The sequence below is a fragment of the Pimephales promelas genome, chromosome 8 (genome assembly GCF_988280905.1).
Source record: "Pimephales promelas chromosome 8, fPimPro1.hap1.1, whole genome shotgun sequence".
In the NCBI taxonomy this organism is placed as follows: Eukaryota; Metazoa; Chordata; class Actinopteri; order Cypriniformes; family Leuciscidae; genus Pimephales; species Pimephales promelas.
Window position 1 is genome coordinate 20,768,651 of NC_142776.1, and position 22,803 is coordinate 20,791,453.

The window sequence follows — 22,803 nt, forward strand, 5'->3', positions numbered from 1 at the left end:
TATATATTTTTTTTTTCAATTATCAAAACTGAATATGTTCATCAGTTGGTTACAGTCTAAATCAATCAGGGATACATTTGTGTTTTATTTTGTGTGAATAATCTCTACCTCTCTCTTCCTTACTAAATGCCCACAAAATCTGACTAAAGCGTCCCAGAAAAAGCAAAGTTATAGATGGCCCTAATGGAAGTTGTTAGTTAGCTATTTGTGCACTTTACTACCTGTGGTTGGAAGTGTATTAGTAAAACTGATGGCTGACTGACTCCAAACATTATTTTGGCTATAGCCTTTTTTGTTAAAAAAGTTCAAGTTAAATTTAAAGACTCAAGATGTTCTGTCTTTTATTTATTTTATTCTATATTCTACAGGAAAGTTGTATGTCAAGCCCTGAGCCGCTCCCAATAACCAAGCTGCTAAGTTAATATGCCGGACATGTTGCTTGCAAATAAATACACAGGTGTCAATTCATGATACATTGTCTTCTCTTAACTGTAATACTTAATGTACATAAATATAGTTTAATAAGTAATGCTACATGATAAATCGAAGTCTTCAAATAGACCCTGTAATCGGTATCGGGTGATACAGCTTCCAGTAATCGGTGATTGGCCCCAAAAATCCTGATCGGAGCACCCCTAGCCAATATATTATACATTTTCTGGTAAATTGTTTGTGGTTGTGTGCTTTTCAAAGGAAATGCAAGTTATTTTAAAAGCCAGTGAAGCAAGTTTTTTTTTTTTTTTTCCAAAATGAATAAGCTTAAAGGGATAGTCCATCCAAAAAAAAAATAAAAATGTCATCTGTCATCACTTACTCATCTTCATGTCATTCCAACCTTTTTTTTTCTGTGGAACATAAAAGAAGATATTTTGAAGAATGTTGGTGACTAGGTTTTGGTTCCAATTGTATTCCATTGTATGAACAAAATACAATGAAAGTCAAAAGGAACTGAAACGTTTTGGTTACCAACGTTCTTCAGAATATATTTTGTGTTTAGCAGAAGAAAGAAATATTTGAAATGACATGAGTAAATGTATAGTTTTGGGTAGACTAATCCTTTGTTTTATGTAACTTGAGTGTTTTTTTTTTTTTTTTTTTTTGGGTTTCTTTTGGATTGGTTCATTGCTTAGAACGGTTTATTTATTAAAATATTTATAAAATCACTATGGAGAAAATAAATGGGAAAAGTTAGCAGTGTAATTATCACCATAATTCATCTTTTTCGTATTGGTTTCTTTATTATTATTGCTGCAATTAAAAAGAAAAAGTTATCTTCAAACTTTTCATAAGTAATTCTGATATAAACACTGCAGACGGTCTGTTGGCCATCTGTTTTAAAGTTTGCCAAGCTACCTTATTTGGAGAGAATAAAATCAGGTGTGGAATGTGTGTGTATAGGGTTGTTGTGGTGATTCCGCAAAAGTTGAGAGGTCATCATAGTGGAAGGAGCTGGAGGTGGAGTGAGCAAAGGTACATTCTTGCCACAATCAACTCCAGATGTGCTGTGAGGAGCAGGGTGTCTACAAACTCTACAGACACATACAATTAAAACTGATCATCCACATCTATGCAGGATCCCAAAACTGGCAAGCACAGAGTTTTGAATTAAAAGAGTGCATATCCCGGGGCATTTGAATAGGAGCAGATAATAACTTTCCATAAATCCCTGAAATATGTTTTTGGTGTGGTCACCATCTCAAGATCTCATCTATGGCCTCTGTGACCATGATGTTCTTCAGTTTTAGTGCTTGCTTCAGAGACCAAAACCAGATGTAGTTTGAAAGAGTGAGATTATTTGTATTTATTGCTTAGAGTTTATAAGGTGGTTAAAAGCTGAAATGCCAGTCTTATTACTCTGGACTGTTTTATTTCTGCAGGTTTGGCTGGATCCCACCAAGCTCATAATGAAACAAGTGAGACGTAAGTACACCTTCTGCTTTGTGTTGTGTTTAGAGATCAGAGGATCTTGGGGTCTTTGAACCTGTGTGCTTGTGCTTACTGTCCACAGGGCCGATGAACACACTCTTTCGGCTGTCAGTGAAGTTCTTTCCTCCAGATCCTGGTCAGCTTCAGGAGGAGTTTTCTAGGTGGGATGTTTAGAAATCCCCATCCATTCACACTTTACATACTAACAAGCTGAACAGTGCTTGTAATTATCTGCCTTTTTTTCTCCAGGTACTTGTTTTCTCTGCAAATCAAGAGGGATCTAATAGATGGTCGACTGAACTGTACAGAAAACACCGCCGCCTTGCTTGCCTCTCATTTGGTGCAATGTATGTAATTTGATATCAGTTAGTTTCCTGACTCAAGTCCTTGATAATGTTTTAAATCTGTTGTTTCACTAATTCTGTTGGGTCTCTGCTTTGTAATGTCGGTCATTTTCCCCCATTTATTCAAAAATGCATTACAAATGGAATGCATAAATTCATTGACTTAATGTGTATTTATGAATAGGGATGCATAAAGTAGAAAATTACAACGTTCAGAAACATACAGGGGGAAAACATAGAACAGACATGCTGTCATACAGTCATGAGGCTCTGCTGATCCTCATCTCTATGTCAAGGTCAATACGTCTTTTGAAATGTGTATACATTGCTAGGTTATTTTTAGTTAGTAAAATTTCTTGTGGTACAACCCCCCCTAAAAAAGTCATATGTACACTATTGTTCCAAAGTTTTGGGTTGGTAAGATGTGTTTAAAAGGCTCTCCAAGGTTGCATTTATTTGATTTAAAAATATAGTACACTTGGAAATATTATGTTTAAAACAGTTGTGCTGCTTAATATTTTTGTGGATAATTTTTTTTCCAAAGAATTCTTTGAATAGAAAGTTCAAAAGAATTGCATTTAAAAAAAAATAGAAATATTTTTTAACTTAAATCAAAATGTCTTTACTGTCCCTTTTAAATAATTTTAATGTGTTTAATTTTTTAGAGTTTTAATTTCTTTTAAAAACATAGTAACTCTTGAATGATGGTGTATGTTTTACAATTTAGCTGCAGTCTGGCGTTTTTCTTTGTCGCCATCTCTGTTCGAAATCTGCATTGCAGTCATTCGTGGCATCAACTTTATGTGAGTTGTACTTCAAAACCCTCGACATGGCACAGCGTGGATGTGGATACTGGCATTCAGAACTAGATTATTCTTTTTGGAAGTATGACTAAAATAATAATTTTCAACAGAAAATGTCATCTGAACTTGTAAGAAACATCCACTTTTGTTCCGGTTCTGCCATTGCAGTAAATGACGATTAAACAATCCTGATTCTAACAATCGCTTATAAGTTATCATATCATGCAAAACCGTGCAAATTATACTTTGTTCTCAAATTGTTATCAACGTCAGCATTGCGTGACTACATGTAATGTCCTTCCGATATGTGTCCTTGTTTTCGCATGGGTACGGTTGCGGTCTCTTTTTTTTCTGTAGCCACTCCGAAGTCCGAACGAAGTCTTTCGCATTTTACAGTGGGTAAATTTCTAGTTGTCACTGGTGATTGTCGTTTGAACCTTTCTGGATCCACCATCAAATTGATAAGTTTAATTATATCAAGTGCTTTGAGAAAAAAGCTATAAATCTCCACCTCCAGCATCCTCACACGCAATATAGCCTGCTAGCCGAGACTCCTTCATTATGTTTACAGATCTGTGTGTACAGATGTGACGTAATGAAGCAAAGACATGCTTGAATCTCCTGCGGAAGTCCACCAGTACCACTGGAATTAAAAACATTATTACAAGCTTACCGTTTTTAGCTAAGGCCAGCAGAGAGTTTTGAACACTGGCCGGTTTTTTATTTTCTCAAATATGATATTTTGGATAATTTTTAACACACAAAAAAAACTACGGACTGCAGCTGTAATGATATTTGTGCAAATTTATTTTGAGTTTTTAAACATAATTTAAAAACTTTTTTGAATGTGTTACTTTTTACACCACATTACATTTTTAGAGTCATTCAATTTAAGTGTTTCATAACCATATGAAACCAACATGAAGCCACAACTAGAACTTTTTTTCTTGGACGCTCTTATTTGTCTTAACATTTACTTTTCTCTCCCCCCCCCACACACACACACAGCTGAGATCGGTGACTATGATGATATAGCAGACAGGGAGTTTCTGAAGATGAATAAATTGCTGCCATATCAGGAACGTGTGCAAGAAAAGATCATGGAGCTCCACCGCAGACACACGTAAGACATTTATTGTTTTGGCCTGAAGGTGTAGGTCTCAACATTATTCGTCTTAAATTTATCTTAGACTGTCGAGCTTTGCGTTTGTAAGTTCACTGAGCTGACCGCTGGGAATCAGTTGAGAGAATTTATAGCACAAAAGTAATTTTATCTTTGACATGTCCAGTTTTAGTTGGAAGCATTTGTGTGGAATGAGAAGCCATTTGTTTCAAGTGGAACATCTAACTGAACTTTCAATACAAACTCCCCTGGATATCTTGAATGACAGTGTGTTTCCATTTGGTGCTGAGTTTATTTGGTGAAAAGACATCTGATAGTGTGCAAGTGATTTTTGTGTGTGGCAGTTTAAGAGATTTAGAGGCATTTAAAGGTGGACTGCAGATTCTCTCTCTGCTTGAACTTTACAAAGACTATTTTAAGAGCTTACAGACACTATAAGACAATATAACAAAGGACATGTATCTACTTAAAACTATGAGGGATGTGTGCTATTACTTTTGTAAGCAATCAAACCTTTTTCTTTTATTTGGCCCAAAAAATGGGCTGACAATTTTCATAAATGTACATAACAAGAGATTTTAGGTAATATGAAATCAAAATATGAAGTTTTTTTTGTAAGATATCAGGCATATGAGCCCTGTGTTTTGTAAGATATCAGGCATATGAGCCCTGTGTTTTGGCTCTTTGTAATGATGCATTTCCGGTGAGTTTAATCTGAGGCTTTGGGTGTGAGGGAAGTATTGCAGGTCGGTCGTGTCAGCGGCTATGTTAGGTTGTGGTTGTAATCCAGTGGCTCTAGGCTTTTTATTAGCCATACGGCCACAAGGGAAGGGGAGGGGCTTAAGCAGATTGAATGGCTTAAAGGATGAGCACAATTGCAAAATGATCTGGCACTGCTCTAACATTTGCCCAGGATTAGTCAGAACACTATACAACATTAATGGAATATATCTGCCCATCCCCCTAACGTTGCTTAGAAATGGGAAGATGTAAGTTTTGTGAGATTTTAGATTTAAATAAAAGATGTGTTTATACACGGGAATACACTGCCATTTACAGTTACATTACATTTACATTTATTTATTTAACTGATGCTTTTAGCCAAAGTGACTTACAATTGCTATAAATGTCAGAGCTTGCGCGCCTCTGGAGCAACTAGGGGTTAAGTGTCTTGCTCAGGGACACATTGGTGTCTCACAATGGATTCGAACCAGGGTCTCTCACACCAAAGGCATGTGTCTTATCCACTGCGCCATTTGGGGTCAGGCTGCTTAAAAATAATGCTTAGAAATAATATGAAAAAGAATTTATGAAAAAATTCAGCTTTGCCAAATAAACTTAATAAACTACATTTTTAAATTGTATTAAAATAGAAAATCTTTATTTGAAATTGTAATATTTCACATTTTTTCTGTCAAATTTGATTTTCAGTCAAATAAATGCAGCCTTAATGAGCATGACACTTTTTTTCAAAATGTAAGGTATTATAGAATGATACGATACAATGCAATATTTAATTTATTTTATTTATATAGCTCGAATGAACACAACAGAAGTTGAACATTGTCCTTTACAAAACAAAAATCCAGGATACATGAAATGAAAAGCAAAATACCATTACCATTGAGACAATATAATATAACCATAATTGAAATTAAACTCCTATACCGGGGACAGCGATCTCAGGGATCCAGGGAGGCTATTCCACAGCCTTGGGCCGACAAATTCAAAGGCACGATCCCCTCTCGACTTTAATCGTGAATGTGACCGATCGTAACTGCTAGTGGACCGTAGACACCTACCGGGCACGTTCACAGTTAACAGTTCAGATAAGTAAGAAGGTTCAAGGCCATTTAAGGATTTAAAAAACAAACAGCAGTATGTTTAAAATCGACTCTAATGCATATAATATTGAGTAATATAATAATGCAGCGATATATTTAGAATTCAGACACCCTCGTTATTAGCAATTCAGGTGGCCATTTAGTAAACTGCAGCCAGCAATTTATTGCTTGTGCTCGTACACAATGCACTGTGCACTTTTATCAATAACAAAATAAACGCACGATTACAGTACATTATCCTGAACATTGTATTAGCATTCATTTCATGTGTCATTGAACGTAAAATGGGATCTTGGGAGCGCACGTAACCATTACATCCTTTCGATTATCGTGACAAAACCAGTCCAAATCCTTCAGATAAAAATCAGCCTACAGCCTTTCATAGACAACCTTGGAAGTCAAGGAAGGTCTCATTTTTAAGTGTCGTTACAAGCTGTTCACACTGGCAATAGAAAATATAGAAGTTAATGTAAAGTGTGTATAGAGATTTCTTTTTTTTTATTTTTTTTTTTTATCTTCAAACCTCTGCTATAAAATGTTATTCTGATCAACAAATTATGCTTTACCCAAATTCTTTTTGTGTGTGGTAATATGTTTAACTTGTCTTTGCTCCCTCGCCTGTAGGGGGCAGACCCCAGCAGAATCAGATTTCCAGGTCCTGGAGATTGCTCGTAAACTGGAGATGTATGGGGTACGCTTTCATCCCGCTGCTGACCGAGAAGGCACCAAGATCAACCTGGCTGTAGCACACATGGGCCTGCAGGTCTTTCAGGTACTTGTAGAAACGTATTTTTTGTCTTAGTGAATTAAAAAAAGAGAATATTATCAATCCAAATTTATTTTATTTTAGTCCAAATATTGGTGCATTTTTAGTGCATTAATATTTAGTATATTAATATAGAATTCAATTCGGTGTATATGCATGTATTAGATGTACATCTGTTTTACTATAAATATTTATCTTTTTATTTTTCAGGGCCACACCAAAATAAACACCTTCAACTGGTCCAAGATTCGGAAGCTGAGCTTCAAGAGAAAACGATTTCTAATTAAACTGCACCCAGAAGTTCATGTAGGTATCACATTTATATTATATATATATATTGTTATATAATGTTATTTTATGAACATTTCCAAACGTTTATTAGACACTACCTCAAAGTAAAAGGGATGGAATAAGTCTAACATGACAAGGAAACTATTTCATATGAGAAAAGACTTTTATAATATTTTTTATTCTTAAAATTCTTATGCATTTTGTTATATTTATATGCATGTAGTGGAAGCTTAAATACCAAGAAACATTCCTTGTGAGTGACAGCACACTTTCTGATTCTGACTCACTAAAAGACACAATTTTGGAGAAATACAAGACAGTGAAATCAGTCTAAAAACTCCTGGGAAATACAGAATCAACAGAGACTTGACGCATAATAAGATGTAGAAGTAATGTTTTCAAGTTCTGGAGTTTAGTGTGATGGGGCCATCTTATACATCTTATGTAAACATTTTTAATGTATTCCAAGTGACGTTTGTTATTCTGTCTGGATCACTTTCATGGGTTGCTAAGAATTAAGACCACATGTTTCCTCGTGTTGCCTTTCATCTGAGATGGAAGTTCTGAAGATCAATCTTTTCTCAGTGACTGATCAACATTTTGTTCCACAGGGTCCTCATCAGGACACACTGGAATTTCTCATGGCCAGTCGAGACCAGTGTAAGATCTTCTGGAAGAACTGTGTGGAACATCACTCGTTTTTCCGTCTGTTAGACCAGCCTCTGCCCAAATCCAAAGCCATCTTCTTCAGCAGAGGATCCTCCTTCAGATACAGGTACACGTGCTATTTGGTTTGCGATATACTTTTTAACATAAAACATCATGATCAAGTATCGCTTCGATTGTGATTATGCCAGTGTTTCTGCCTCTGCTGCTTATGGCCCATTCACACCAAAGATGAACAATAAAAACACTGACAGCCAATCAGTCCATCCTGTTTTCAGAGCTCAAGTATTAATAGCCGCAGGCGACAAAACTGCCGCAGATTCTTCGAATGAACAGAACAATATTATGCGCTGAATGATGATGTCCTTGCTGTAAACCGGTTTTGGGATTTTCTAACAAAACAAAAATATACAGCCCAACCAATGTAGTCCAATTCGTATGAGTTATTTTTTATAAATTGTTCGAAAAGACTTGCAGAGATACTAGTTCAATCTGTTAGTAAATTCACTAAATCAGAATTACTGAACATCTGCCTCGCTTACTGAGCAGGTACTGCAAGTCACGAAAAAAGTTTTCATCATTTCATTGAAGGCTATCCATATCAATTAATCAATTAAAAAAAATTGATCGTTGTTTCTTGGCATTGTTTTGTTGACTGTTCACAACACAAAAAGATGGGGTTGGAAGTTGTCATGGGACTTTTTTTGCGATGTATAGTACCATTTAGGTTCATTTAGATTTTATAATAATAATAAATGAATATTTTTATTCTGCAAAAAATTAATTAATTAAAGGTATCTAAAGTGACAGTAAAGAAATGTTTTAACTCTGTTCTTTTGAACTTTCTTTTCATTAAAGAATCGTTTTCCACAAAAAAAAAAAAAAAAAAAATGTATACGTACTGTTTTGCACATGGATAATAATAAGAAATGTTTCTGAAAATCCAGCAGGACAAAATGGAATAGTAGTTAAGTAGAAATAGAAAATAGTTGAAATAGAAAAGTCTTATTTTAAATATTATATTTCACATTTATTACTGTTTTTACTATATTTTACTGTTTGTTTTTTATTTTTTATTTTTTTTCAAAAAAATTTAGCCTTGGTGAGCGTAAGAGAATTTAAGAATATTATGAATATTAATTGTGGCTTTTACTGCCTACTCCTACTTATAGATATTAGAATGTTTGACTTTGTGTATATGTAACAGTGGGAGGACGCAAAAACAGCTTGTTGAGTATGTGAGGGACAGCGGGATGAGAAGAACTCCTTACCAGAGGTAAAAAAAATAAATAAAAACTCAAAGTCTCACCCGAAACCTGTTTTATACTGTATATTGGACCGTTTGTAAGCCATTTTGTTGTGGCGCTTATCTCTCTGTGTTATCTGCTTTGCACTGATTATGCTGTTTCTACAGGAGGAACAGTAAGGTTCGCATGTCGACACGTTCCTTGGTTTCTGATGTGCTCAAACAGGTCAGTAGAGGCAAAGATCAGGGGCCCATCAAACCAAACTCACGACAACTAATACCACTGTGACGAACAAAAACAACTAACTTTGTTTTTCTTTCCACTCTCTTTACCCTACCCATCCATTCCAGAATCTGTCTTTTAACGACAGTCTAAGGGCTCCAGTGTGTCCTTCCTCTGTCACCGCCTCCTTCCACTCCCTGCATGCCCCCAGCTTACCCATGCGGACAGAGACTCCGAACCAGCCTCTGAATCTCCAACAGATGCATCAGCCTCCAAGAGCCCCCAGCCCAACTCAGCAGGACTCCATCCAGAACTCCCAATCCACCTACGCCTTCCCAGGTGCCGCTCATATCCAGGCAGCAGGAGACTGCGGCCCCTCGTTTGTGTGTGTAGAGAGTAGTTCCTCTAGTGCACGGCCCTCCCAAAATGGCAATGAGGATAGCGAGGGAATAGGGGTGGGTGGTGTAAGCTTTGGGGCGAAAAAGGGTTTCTTCACACCTGAAGCGTTTGAGGCGGAGTTAATGCGCGTCCAACAGATGTCGTACCAGATCCCGAGTGCCTGCAATCAGCTGCATGTTACCGAAGAGTATATAGATGACGATCCAGCTGAAATCTCATTTTACGCTGGTGGTGCGGAAGCCTACTGTTATGGGTTTGACGAAGAAGGTACTGAGAGATTCGAATACGGCGATAGCATGTCCGTGCCGCCCGCTACATACGGTCTCGGCCTCGAGGACCTTAACGGCAACGCTAACGCATATTCAGAGAGTGCCTTCGGCCGATCCGAGACCAGTTCCCTGGTTAACAACCGCTCCGAGTGTAGCTCGCTGGACAACCTTCCTCTAGGTTCTGCCGGCGACTCGTTCTCGCTCGGCTTCGGAGGACCCGACTCTTCATCCTCCTTGCGCCTGCCTGGTTCCGAGAATCTTTCTGAGGCCAGTTCGATGGTTAACTTCCCTGCGTATTCAGTGCGTTCGGAAGACAGTTCGGCCATGCAGTTTAATGATCTGGTGGAGCAGCTGGAGCAGCTCAGCTATCCGCCCACAGCCACTGAGGGTTCGGCTGACGGCAGCTCCGATTCCGACTCCGACTGGGGGTCTGATGGAGGTCTGCCTCCAGATCATAACCTCTTCTTCAGCAACCCACTAGTGAGTGAGGCAAATTTAGACAGCTTCTTGCTGGAATGCCAAAATCTCAGGGCTCTAAGCACTGGGGAGACCCCGCCAGGCCCCACCCATCTTAAAATCTAGCATGACCCCCGTTAAACGGCAACAGTATTGGTGGTTTTAATGCAGAACATGACCAAGCACTTAATTCTCCACCTCATCCTGATAAAAATCAGTTCGTATAGTTTTGGCACTTTCTGTTAGCGCTTCAATCTACCCCCCTTTTTATTTTCTCTCATGGCTTTCCAGTGTACTTCCTCTCTCTATCCATCTCTCTTTGGTGTTAATTCGTTCTTTTTTTTTTTATCATGTGCTGTAAGTTCTTGTAGGGTCGTATGATTCCATTGATATTTTTCAGATTATATAGTTGGTTCAATTATTATAACTGTTTAGTTTGACATTTTATCGTGGTAGTCTGGATGGCTACAAGTTGCGCTGTGACCTTTTGAAGGGGAAAATTAAATGGATATATCACCTAGAATTGTGATTTTCGTACCACTTTATGCACATAAAACAATACATTTTCAAATTTATGAGCATTTATTGCTTAGAGAAGAACATTTTTTTACATATTAGGGCTGCAAGACATGGAGAAATGCAATAATAGCTGTATGTATTACATAGAAGATAAGGGCAAATCTACTAGATCAGTTTTATCTAGTAGATTTAAAGCCAGAAAGGAATGGGGCGTCAAATATGCCTGGGTCTGACTCTGAACTTGAGTAAAGAACTTCCCAACCACTCAAATTGAACATCAAATCTTTTACTAAAATATCATGCTGTAAACATAAAAAATATATATTATCTAGCATTTATTGGTAATCAAATGGAAAACTAAACAAAAGTTAAGTTTAATTACAATTTAAACTTGTCAAGTTTTGAATTGATAAGCTCATTTTTGGGGGGTTCTTGCAGTTCTTATTTTGATCAAAAAGGGGTCTTAAAACAAGTTCAAATATTCATTCAACCAATGAACTGATTTGCCTGAAGAGGTAAACTCACTTGAATGTGACTAAATAAAAATACACACAGCTTTACATGCATGTATAAAGGTACTTTCATATCAGGATAACTGCATGAGTCTATTCCAGTAGAGAGCCACTCTACTCAGGGCTGTGATTTAATTTACAGTGGAGCTGACAGACATTTCTTTCAAAAGCAAATTTGAGCCGAAGTTACTTATGCGTTTGTTACTTTAGAATTGTTCGCTCCACTCTGCCCCCTGCTGTTTAACTTTTAGACGTGTGCAACTCTTATTTTATTGGAATATATGGCTGCATTTAAACACGACCACTGGCACAGGTTGGACCCTGTTGCATGTGTGTAAACACCAAAAGCGCTCTTCTGGCATCCGATTTGAGCCATTTTAAATCTCATTTTCAATATTTGCCTTTATATTTTTAACAGTTGAGTCTTAAGTTCATATCTGTGCATGTTGCTTTGCAGTGTAAGCCTTTGATGCCTCATTTTTTATGATTTTAGTTGTAGACTATTGTAGCCATTAGCCCATGTTCTGCATGTAAAGAAATGGAGAAGTTTGCACTAAAGTTCAAAAGTTTGGGTAAGTAAGATTATTCTTTTTTTTTAATGTTTTTGAAAGAAGTCTCCTATACCGTTACCGATAAGATTCCAGCGTCAAGCAATTTCTGGCACTTTTGACTCTTACACCATTTTAACAATTAAAAATATGTACTGAGTGACAAACAATATTTTTCTTAGAATAAACTTGTTTGTTCATTGAGTTCACAGTTAAAAGTACTTTCAGTGCGATTCAGTGCGGCTATAAAGGTCATTCAAGATGAAATTCAAACTCAACTTAGATGCTTTTAACATTAAATCAACCAAATAAACAGTACCTGAGATTATCATTGTGACTTTGTATGTTGTCGTTCCAGCTGCGACATCGCAGAAATATAGAAACCGTTTCTAAAATAGAATTGCCGCATATTACAGCTAGCTAAGACAAAAACTCTGATTAACAGGAAATAGATTTCCTGTCTGGTTAGGATACGATATTATGCTTACCATGACTTGCATTTATTTGATCAAAGATACAGTAAAAATTACAATTTAAAATTTATGTTTTAATCTAAAATGTAATTTATTCCTGTGAAGCCAAGGCTGGGGCTCTATAAACATTTCTTAATGTTATCAATGTTGAAAACTTGTGCTGCAAACATTTTTTTGTAGGAAGCGTAATGATTTTGTCAGGATTTTTTGAATATAAAGTGAATAGTTATTTGAAATAATCTTTTGTAACAGACGTAAATGTCTTTACTGACACTTTTGATCAATTTGATGGATCTTTGCTGAATAAAACTAATTTCTTCTTTTAAAAAAACAACAAAAAAACATAATTTTTTTTACTGAACCCAAACTTTTGCCCAGTAGTGTAGACTTTTGCTTTCATCTACGAATGTAAGTGGTTAAGTATTGTAATGTGCTGTCAATACCACTGCTAAGAAAGTGAATGTAATATATAACTTCTAACCTCATGCACAGTATGTATGCGCGTAGTGACATGTGAAAATATAAAAACCAGATTCATAGTTAATCGTCCCTATTATAATTATGGTCTGATAACGTAAAATGTCTCTATCGTTAACAGTACGACCGGATTTTGGCACATTTCTGTGAATGTAGTGAACATTTCTTACTTTCTTGAGTTTTGTTTGTGCCTTTTATTTGATTTATATAAAATTGGTGAACTTCGTTATATATATATATATATATGTATATAAAAAAATAGCCTCATAGCCTCAGAAACATGATTCGGGTACTATAATTCAGTTGAAGTGTTTTTTTTTTTTTTTTTGGTTTTTTTTTTACTTTGTGTCTCTTCTTCTGGCTATATCCTCTCAATGATTTATACTGCAGGTTTGCACTTCGAATCTTTTGTCTGTGCTTATTACCTTTGGGTGTCTCTTTTGAAGGTTGAAACTTGATCTTTATTTGCTTATTAATGCCTCACCTATTACATTCAAATTAAAGGCACTCCTCCTAATAATACAAAGTATTACACAGTGCCTTAATAGGTAACATCAGCTCTGTGCAGTTGTGTTTTTGTATGACATCCAGACCACATAAATGCCTTGGGTTTCTGTTCTGGGGTCTGGAGTGAATAACACTGTCTGATTGCCCTGAGTACATTGAGTTCTATGAGCCTAAGATGAAATGCAGACAGTGTCTTTTTTTATATTGATGTTATTTCCACATCTTTTCTTGAAATGCCATTTAATATCCTGCCTTATTACTCGGCTTCACTTCTGTCCTTTGCATTTCTTTAGCAGTCCCGTTTAATGATTCAAATGTATTACATTTGCTTACTCAAGCCCAATTTAGATTGATCTCCTGGGAAAACGGTGGATATCCTGAATATCACCCAAAACTGAACTAAACTCTTTTTGAACAATTTTGTTGTAAAGAATAACCATTTTAGTATTAACCATAAGAATTCATTCTCATTGTCATTTTGAGAGCATACGAAACATGGCCCTTTTTTTTTTTCTTTGCGTCCCATTTTTAAAACTGCAGGAGACTCTCTCTACTTCCACAAGCGAGGGCAGGCCTGGGCTGCTCTTAAACTCTGGGCAAGGCACCATTTGGCCATCCACCTAACAGTGCTTCCTTCACATCAGATCTCCCATCATGGACACAATGACTTTTTCTTTGTATTGACCATTATTATTATTATTATTAAGTGTTGCCAAATTTACTTTATAAAGTGACCTATGGAGTAAAAAGTAATATCTTTTCTTATTTAAGAAAATAGTTCAGGAATTTTGGCTGTTTTTACTTGAACAACATCACAAGGCCAGCACTAATGGATTCCCATAATGTTTCTGGTCCAATCTTAGCATGTGTGATCTTCTCTCTTGCTTTATGAGGGCTGTTGTAGTTTAGATTTCACTGTCTATTTAACACATAAAGCCACTTTATAAGAGTAAACCTCTTTTATATATATGAAAACACTTTTTATTTTATTTAACTCAGGTCTTGTTCCTATCAAATGCGTCAGTATCTCCGATTGTGGATGTTTTCTAGTTACACGACCGATCTGCCACTCTTGAGTTTGGACTAATGTGTAATCATAGTGTGCTCAATCAGTGTTTTAACTATAAAGAGTGTTTTCCATATCATGATTATTATAATGCATAGTTATGATTTATACTGTTTATGCCATGGCACTTAATTTTAAAACAGATGATACGCCCTTTTTATGGATCCATCATTACCTATAAATCTTGGCGCTTAAAAAAAAGTGTTTCTTATAAGAGATGCAAAATAAACATGTTAGTATACTGTAAAACTGCCATTTCTATCGAAGGGGTCTCAAATTAAAATCGTATTATTTTATTTTTGATATATATGAAGAGTTCAGATGCAAAAGCCTCTAAATGCCATTTGAAATTTTCTTCTTGAATGATGATTTTTATCAAACTTGTATATTTAAGTTCAGTAATTTCACTTAAATAACAATTAATAGGTAATTATCATTGCCATTTAAGTGAAATCACTGAACTTAAATATACAAGCTTGATAAAAATGATCATTCTAGAAGAAAATTTCAAATGGCACTTAGAGGCTTTTGCATCTGAACTCTTCATATATATATATAACGTGTTTGAGTGCAGAGTGAGACCTGATGTTAAGTGACCTCTGCACAGATTTCGTCCAGTTAATTTTGTTTTTTTTAAAGGAATCAAAGAAGCTATATTACTTAATTAAATTATATAGTTTATCAATGAGGTATTCTAAGTGCTTTGGGGGATTTAATAAGAGAGAACCTAACCAGATTCACCTTACCCTTTTTTACTTGCTTTGTGCTTTGCTATTTGCTTCCTCAGTATACATATTTTTGTACATTTAAATCTGAAATTAAGAACTATTAATGCAAATACAAGGTCATTAATGTACTAATGTGAAAATAGTGTACTTATGTGTATGCATTTCATATTTCCCCTTTGAAATAAAAAAAAATAATAATAATACTTTTGGGTAACTGGGATTTCAGACTTTTTTTGTGAATCGAATGACTTAAACATCAGCTACATTAGCTCCTCTTATAACCTGTCTATACCTAACATTTTTTTTTTTTTTAACTATGGTGTTCATTAAAATCTAATATAGTTTTCTTAAACTGCTGGAATGCTTTTTTTTTTTTTATGAGGATGTGACCTTAATTGTTTTTGCAGGATTTGTGCTTTGCAGTGTTATTTTGATTAGTTCTATATTTAAGGAGCGATGCTCAGTGGCATGGATCAGTGCCACTGTCATCAACATGAGCCACCTATTTATCCTAATTTTTTTGAGAGTTTGTGGTGAAACTCGCAGCTAAAGTCTCAGAGAAAATCAAGCCGATGGGCAGGAAAGTAAGAACACAATGTTAAAACTAGCACCGTCTAGAGAGAATCTGTGTCTGGCATCATTCTGATCCTTCTATCTGTAATGTTAGATGTTGCAAGATCATGGCTATGGCATTGAAAGCTAAGCTCTGTAGCCCTGGTCTTTTAATACTAATTCAAGTCATTGAATTCAAGTAATCTTGTACAAATCTTAAAGGGTTAGTTCACCCAAAAATGAAAATTCTGTCAGTATTTACTCACCCTCATGTTATTCCAAACCTCTATGTGTTTATTTGTTCTGCTGAACACAAAGGAAGATATTTGGAAGAATGTTTTAATCAAACAGATCTCATTCCCCATTGACTACCATAGTAGGAAAAAATACATATGGTAGTCAATGGGGAATGAGATCTGTTTGATTAAAACATTCTTCCAAATATCTTCCTTTGTGTTCAGCAGATCAAATAAACACATAGAGGTTTGGAACAACATGAGGGTCAGTAAATACTGACACAATTTTCATTTTTGGGTGAACTAACCCTTTAAATGAACATGTTTGCTAATATTTTACCAGCCACCCGGAAAGAAATTATCAAAATTCGTAAACCAGTGCTAATGCTGAGACCATATCAGATGTCCAATTGCCTTCCTGTGTGTATTCCTTGTTGACCCTGTGATTTAATTTTCATCCATGTTGCATTTCAGTAAAAATATACTGGAATATACTCTCCATCTAAATTTAAATTACCCTTTTTATTTTTATATTTTTCAGTTTTCATCTCATTTGAAAGTTTTAGTACTTGTTCAAGTGCTTTTGTTGTGATATATATATATATATATATATATATATATATATATATATATATATATATATAGTTTTTAATATTTTTATTTTTTATATATATAATACTTTTTTCATTTGCTATTTAATAGCTACACTGGTCTAATTATATACGCTTAACAGATAAGATAAGAATTTATTTCACTCATTCATTGTAAAGGTCTGTCTTTTTATCCTTTTTAGTAAAACATAAGTTACTAAACAGGAAGTCGGACATTCATAATGAGTAAAATAAATTTGATTCTTGTGTCTATATATTTACTTGTATGTTATTCATTTCTGAACAACAGATGCTATTGCACACACAAGTGCATGCAAAGTACCCTGTTTGTGATTACTTCACGCAATAGCTCAAGATTCATGATGTTTGTTGCCAACAATTACAAGTTGCGAGTTAACAAATAGTTCTGATACATCTGTTTCTCATTTATAGTTTATAACTATAATGAACTACCATTAGGATTTGATACAAAAAGCACAACCTAGCATGAGTCTTTCTGTTGTTTTAGAGTTTCAGACACACTTCTTATGCTACATTCCACAGCCTCGATCTAGTGTAGAGCGCTGTTTGCTTAGGCCAGCTGCCAAACCCTGGCTCCCGACCCCCTCTCTCCCTCCCCTCTTCTCCTATGTCATCCCCGCCGGGACACTCCAGTTAAACTGTAAACCACTGCCGGCTCACCAGCCCAGCAGTATTGCTGATAATCCTTTTTGCAGGAATTATTTCCGGGTCGTAAAGCCACCTTTTTCTATCTGGAGTTCCTTGTTTATGCCCAGCCTCTACATTCTTGTTTTCCCCCGTGAGCTGCTCTCCTTTGAGGAAGAAACCATTTCCCCCTTCTCATATTTGTCTCTTTGTAATTATGCATAGTGCTATCTTGCTTTTGTTTTTAGGTTTCTTATCTTAATTTTATTTTATTTATTTTTTTATAAAATAGTCTGTGGTAAAGGAAACAGATGTGATTTGTGTCTATCTGCGTGTTTAAAAGGGGCTAAAAAAAGTCTGGGACTGGCCATGTGTCCTGGTGTGTCATATCTTTTGCTGTTCTGCTTTGTCCAAATAGCTGAAGTAAATGCCTCTTTTGTTGACTAAAAGTTTTCTAAGATTTGCGATGTTATGTTGTTCGCACTTTGAGTTCGAATGGTTTGTTTGACCTGTCAGATTCAGGAAGGAAGACAGGCTGACTGAATTGCCAAGAAGCATGAAGAATGTCTTGTAGTTTTTAGTGCATTTGCTAGCACAATTGATAGCTTGTTCTTAGGGGTTGCTATCATGTTCAGGGTGGTTGATTATTTTATTGTCTTTAATATTATTATCATTATTTTCATTATGCTTGTGATGTTAACAGGATTGTCTCCTCTCGTTTTCCATCCTATAGACTCGCTGACAGCCATTGACAGCCCACAGCTGTCTTCCTTCAATGTCAAGGGTGCTCTGTGTCAGTCGCCCTCCTTCCAGATGTCCACCCTCAGTCTTCCCGGCCAGTCACCCTCGCCCCTGAACAGCCCCATCTTGAATGAGGTGGGGACCGCCAGACTAGAGGAAGACGAAGAGGGCAGGAGGAAGGTACACTTATCACAAACCGACTTGCCTAGACCTCAATAAGAGCTGAAAATAAGAGCTTGGGTTTGATTAACACGGATGAGGAAATTGGAAAGAACCATTTATCTTGCATTGATAGATTGTAGGTGATTTGATTTGAGGATGATTAGGGAGTTTTTTAGCTTAACCTTGGTGTGCCTTTGGTGTGCAATCTTTGATAGATTTATCAGACATTGAAACTTTAAAAAAAACTTTAAAAATCTCTTCAAATATTACTTGAATACCAACTTTAAATATTTCCATGTTAAGTTGAAATGGGTTCTAGGTTCTGTGTAAACGTTGTGGTTCTAATTTCTTTGTTAAATTTTATTTTATGTGTTTAAGGTTAACTTATGTTTGTTGCTATGTAAACGTCTTGGTTCTAAGTTCCACATTAACTTCTAGGTTCTAAGTTATATAAGTTCTTCATTTATTTCAAAGATACGTTTTAGGTTCTAAATTAACTTACTATGTTCATTTGTAAATTCAATTGTAGGTTTTGTGTTCGAGGTTGTACAATTTGTTCTTGGCTAGCTTTAACATTAATTTTTATATTCTCTATTTTCAGTTCTACATTATCGGTAATTTCAACGACATGTTAAGTTCTACATTAAAGGCCCGTTCACACTAAGCACGATAAAGATAACTATATATGCGTCCACACCAACGACCGATAACGGTCTTTTTATTCTAAGCATGCGGGCCCGCGCTGCGGTTTCAAAGTAGCGAAAATGGATGACTGCTTGTTACGCCCTGTATTATACGGAACGGTTGGACGTGGAGTTTTTAAGCGATGTTAAAAAGGAAACCAGCCCCGGCCGACAGACCACCAAAAAGACAAAATCTAAGTTCCACAAAAACAATTAATTTTTTTGTGTAGTGGAAATGGAAATGAAAAATTAAAGGAAAATGACTTCAGGGTGTCCCAAGGCCAAAATAATAAACAAAAGAAACTTATAAACAAAACAATACTTAAATTACCTAAACGGAGAGTAAACCAAAAATACAAAATAACTTCCCTAACTCCCTGAAAATAAACAGATTGCAAAGGAAGTCAAATCAAATGGCAGGACACCACTACATTCCTTAAATCATATAGACTAAACAAAGTCAAAGTAACTCATCACCACATAAACAATAAAAATCGAAGATTTTGGGATCTGTCGACGGGAGGAGGAATCCGGAGCTCTGCACGCCACAAGGCCAAACGCCAGAATGGGCTCCCCGTCTTCATTGAGCGCCGCCCTTTTAAACGCCGTGCATTTGTAGATCCACCAATCAGGGTCCTCCAGCTGCTGTCAATCCCTGCACACATTCACAGAACACGAACAACACAGAACACTGTTTTACGTTACAAACAAAATATCAAAAGAAAAACAGGCGCTTTTGGGTACACGATATCCTTAAAAGTTAATTTCTCGGTTCTTCTTAGAGATTGACTTCTGGCCTGGGTTTATGATATAAGTTCTTCTGTGTATTATAAGAAGTACATTAATTTCTAAGATAGGTTCTTGTTTCTAGGTTTACATTAAACTTTTAAATTCAAAGCCACATTTATGTTAAATTCAACATTCTGTGTTTGAGGTTACATTCTACATTAGTTTCTATGTTCTTTTGAGTTCTAAGTTTGAGGTCTACATTAACTTAAGTTCTAAGTTAATCTAAGTCTAAGAACCAAGCCTTCTTGATTCTATGTTCTACATGAACTTTCACATTTTATATTTAAAATGCTTTCTTTTTCAGAGATATCCCACGGACAAAGCCTACTTCATTGCTAAAGAGATTCTGACAACAGAACGGACTTACCTGAAGGATCTGGAGGTCATCACAGTGGTGAGCAGAGCTACGCTCGTGACTCATGAGTGTTCAAGTTTAGTGTGTGGGGCTTGTCTGGAGAAGAGTGCTGTAGTGCCTGTGCAATGTATACTGTATGTTGTTCCAATTAGGAGGGCTAATGTGTGTCTCTTTTTATTGATGTGTTCTTGATGATTTCTGGCTTAGTTAGAACTGTCTAATCATTGATGTTTGTGTGTGTGTGTCTCTTCAGTGGTTCCGCAGTGCAGTGATTAAAGAAAACGCAATGCCTGAGGGTCTCATGACCCTCCTGTTCTCCAACATCGACCCCATATATGAATTCCACAGAGGCTTTCTCAAAGAGATTGACCAAAGGCTGGCTCTCTGGTACTTGTCCTTTTCATTTATCACAATGTAACTTGTTGACATATGACACTGATGTACAAGTTTTCATTTGCAATTTTTTTTGCCTTAGATGTTGATTCTTTTTTACGTTCGCAGGGAGGGGCGCTCTAACGCTCATGTAAAAGGAGATTACCAACGAATTGGAGATGTAATGCTGCGCAACATGTGTGCTCTGAAGGTGAGGGTATACAGTAGTTTGGTTCTACAAACAAGAAAAATTTGGTTCTACAAACAAGAAAAACTTTGAGTTCAACTTCAATTTTTGGTATAAATGGTCCGTACAGCATTATTATTTTTTTTTTTCAGCGTCGAAGCTTTTGTAGTAATAAACATCTCTATATGTCTGTCTGTCCGTTTTCCTTTTGATTATTTCGAGAACCATTCATACAAACGACTTCACAAGGGAGTGCATTGTCATATTTGGTGCAATATAGATAGACAGGCGAGAGACGACACGTTCAGAATTAATAAACCTTTAATAAACTACAGAACAGTGCGAGCATGAAGCGGCGTGCCTCACGTGAGCAGTGCTTATATGCTCCGAGAACGGACACTGCACTAGTGATATAAAACACATTGTTAACTTTGGGGATATTTTTAAAAAGGTATAGTCTTATAATATTTTTTTCTTTATCTGACAAAGTAGGGTAGATTGAAATAAATAAATAAAAAAGAAATTAAAATAAAGAAAAATGAAAAATAAATGAACTTTAGTAGCCTAAATAAATGAACGAACTTTAGTAGCCTAAATAAAGAACACCGTAGCAATAGCAATTTCAATAACATCCCACATTTCAATTAAGGAATAGTTTAAATTAAATACATTCCCTTATATTGAATTAAACAAACTGTAAACAGAACAAGGTAATTTAAACTCCACTGTTCTGCACTCTAGCCTGAGAATACTCCTGTTGCAGGAACATTTTTTTGTGGTCCAAGAAGCAGCAAATATATTTATTAAGTAGCTATAATGAAGTTATATGTTAATTATTATATTTCACCAGATTTTACCAAGCGTGAATGAGAACCATTTCGAGTGGGATGCCAGGTGTGCAAAAGCAAAAAAAAACAAAACAAAAAAAACAACAACGAAGAGTCGAATGTCACTTTTTCAAATCGAATACCAACCCACCGAACAAATATTTGAACATTCGGGTCCAGTCCTAATAACCTCCCAAAGATGATCTATAATTTAAGATCATATTTAGATCATTCATAACTTATGACATGGGGTTGTTGTCTTCATATCCTTAGGAGTTCACAGGTTACCTGCAGAAGCACGATGAGGTGTTAACCGAGCTTGAGAAAGCCACAAAGCGTGTGAAGAAGTTGGAGACGGTGTATAAGGAGTTTGAGCTACAGAAGGTGTGCTACCTACCCCTCAACACCTTCCTGCTGAAACCCATCCAGAGACTCATGCACTACAAACTCATCCTGGAGCGCCTGTGTAAGCATTACGCCCCTCAGCACAAAGACTTCGATGACTGCAGAGGTGGGCCTGCTCCCAGATAAATCTCAAATGTTTTTTTGTTTTTTTTTTTTTTTTTTTTTTAATTTGACAATGACAAACGCATACTGGTTAAATTTCTGCAGAGGCCTTGAAAGAAGTTGCAGAGATTGCTGCTCAGCTGCAGAGCAGTCTGATTCGACTGGAGAACTTTCAGAAGCTGACAGAACTTCAGAGGGATCTGATTGGCATTGAGAACCTCACGGCTCCAGGAAGAGTGAGTTGTTACCTTGTACATAAAGTTTTCTTTTGGTTCGTCAAAGCGGGTTGATGTTTACTAAGTAGTTTGAAATGTAGCTTTAGTGCTAGACTTTTCAAATGGCAGAAATCCATAAGATTAAAGAAAAATCGATAGGCTAGAAGATATTGTTTCAACTCAGTATATAGTGAGAAGTATTTAAGAGGATTAAATTAGCTTAAAGGACAAGTTCGGTATTTTACAATTAAAGCCCTGTTGTAAGATCGTTTCTGATGAAATAGAATGGTTAAGATTTTTTCCGAGAATTTTCGGATTCTGTGGTAGCACCTCCACTACAATGGCAGGATAGGTGCACAGGAACAATCCTTTTTAAAACGCATAAAACTTTAGTTTACAAAGACATGAAACTCACCAAGTGGTCTGGGGTGTTCACTGATATGCTCACACAAAAATCGTTGCAAAAGATGCTTTCTAACAGGTTTTATCGTAGTTTTTGTACGACTCCATTGATATCACTCCGTATTACTCTGTCGCCGGAAACGGAAATGGGGTTGTTTGTATTCTTTCTGTAGTCTTATGCAGTCGTGGTATCGTAGGTTACACTATACAAGTGGTTTTCTTGCAATTGGCAAAGGTGCATTATCGCCACCAACTGGGCTGGAGTGTCTATTCAAGCTCTCAATGGAAGAATGTACAGTTGTGAGGCGTTCGGAAAAATAGGTCTACAGTTTT

General features: G+C 36.2%; 1 protein-coding gene across 3 annotated transcripts in view; it reads left to right on the forward strand.

Annotated features, from left to right (window-relative positions):
- The window catches only part of farp2 (FERM, ARH/RhoGEF and pleckstrin domain protein 2), a 59,808-nt gene that overhangs the window by 24,964 nt on the left and 12,041 nt on the right, over positions 1–22,803 (forward strand). For 2 of the 3 annotated variants that reach the window (XM_039691517.2, XM_089134130.1), the window contains exons 4-19: positions 1,878–1,920; positions 2,009–2,087; positions 2,176–2,273; positions 4,082–4,196; positions 6,665–6,812; positions 7,017–7,112; positions 7,709–7,872; positions 8,971–9,039; positions 9,178–9,235; positions 9,361–9,571; positions 17,964–18,151; positions 19,910–19,999; positions 20,214–20,347; positions 20,462–20,543; positions 21,620–21,857; positions 21,959–22,089. In XM_039691517.2, coding sequence (XP_039547451.2) covers positions 1,878–1,920; positions 2,009–2,087; positions 2,176–2,273; positions 4,082–4,196; positions 6,665–6,812; positions 7,017–7,112; positions 7,709–7,872; positions 8,971–9,039; positions 9,178–9,235; positions 9,361–9,571; positions 17,964–18,151; positions 19,910–19,999; positions 20,214–20,347; positions 20,462–20,543; positions 21,620–21,857; positions 21,959–22,089 — 1,944 coding nt within the window. The remainder of the gene's footprint in view (positions 1–1,877; positions 1,921–2,008; positions 2,088–2,175; positions 2,274–4,081; positions 4,197–6,664; positions 6,813–7,016; positions 7,113–7,708; positions 7,873–8,970; positions 9,040–9,177; positions 9,236–9,360; positions 9,572–17,963; positions 18,152–19,909; positions 20,000–20,213; positions 20,348–20,461; positions 20,544–21,619; positions 21,858–21,958; positions 22,090–22,803) is intronic. The other variant, XM_089134129.1, reaches the window with a different exon arrangement.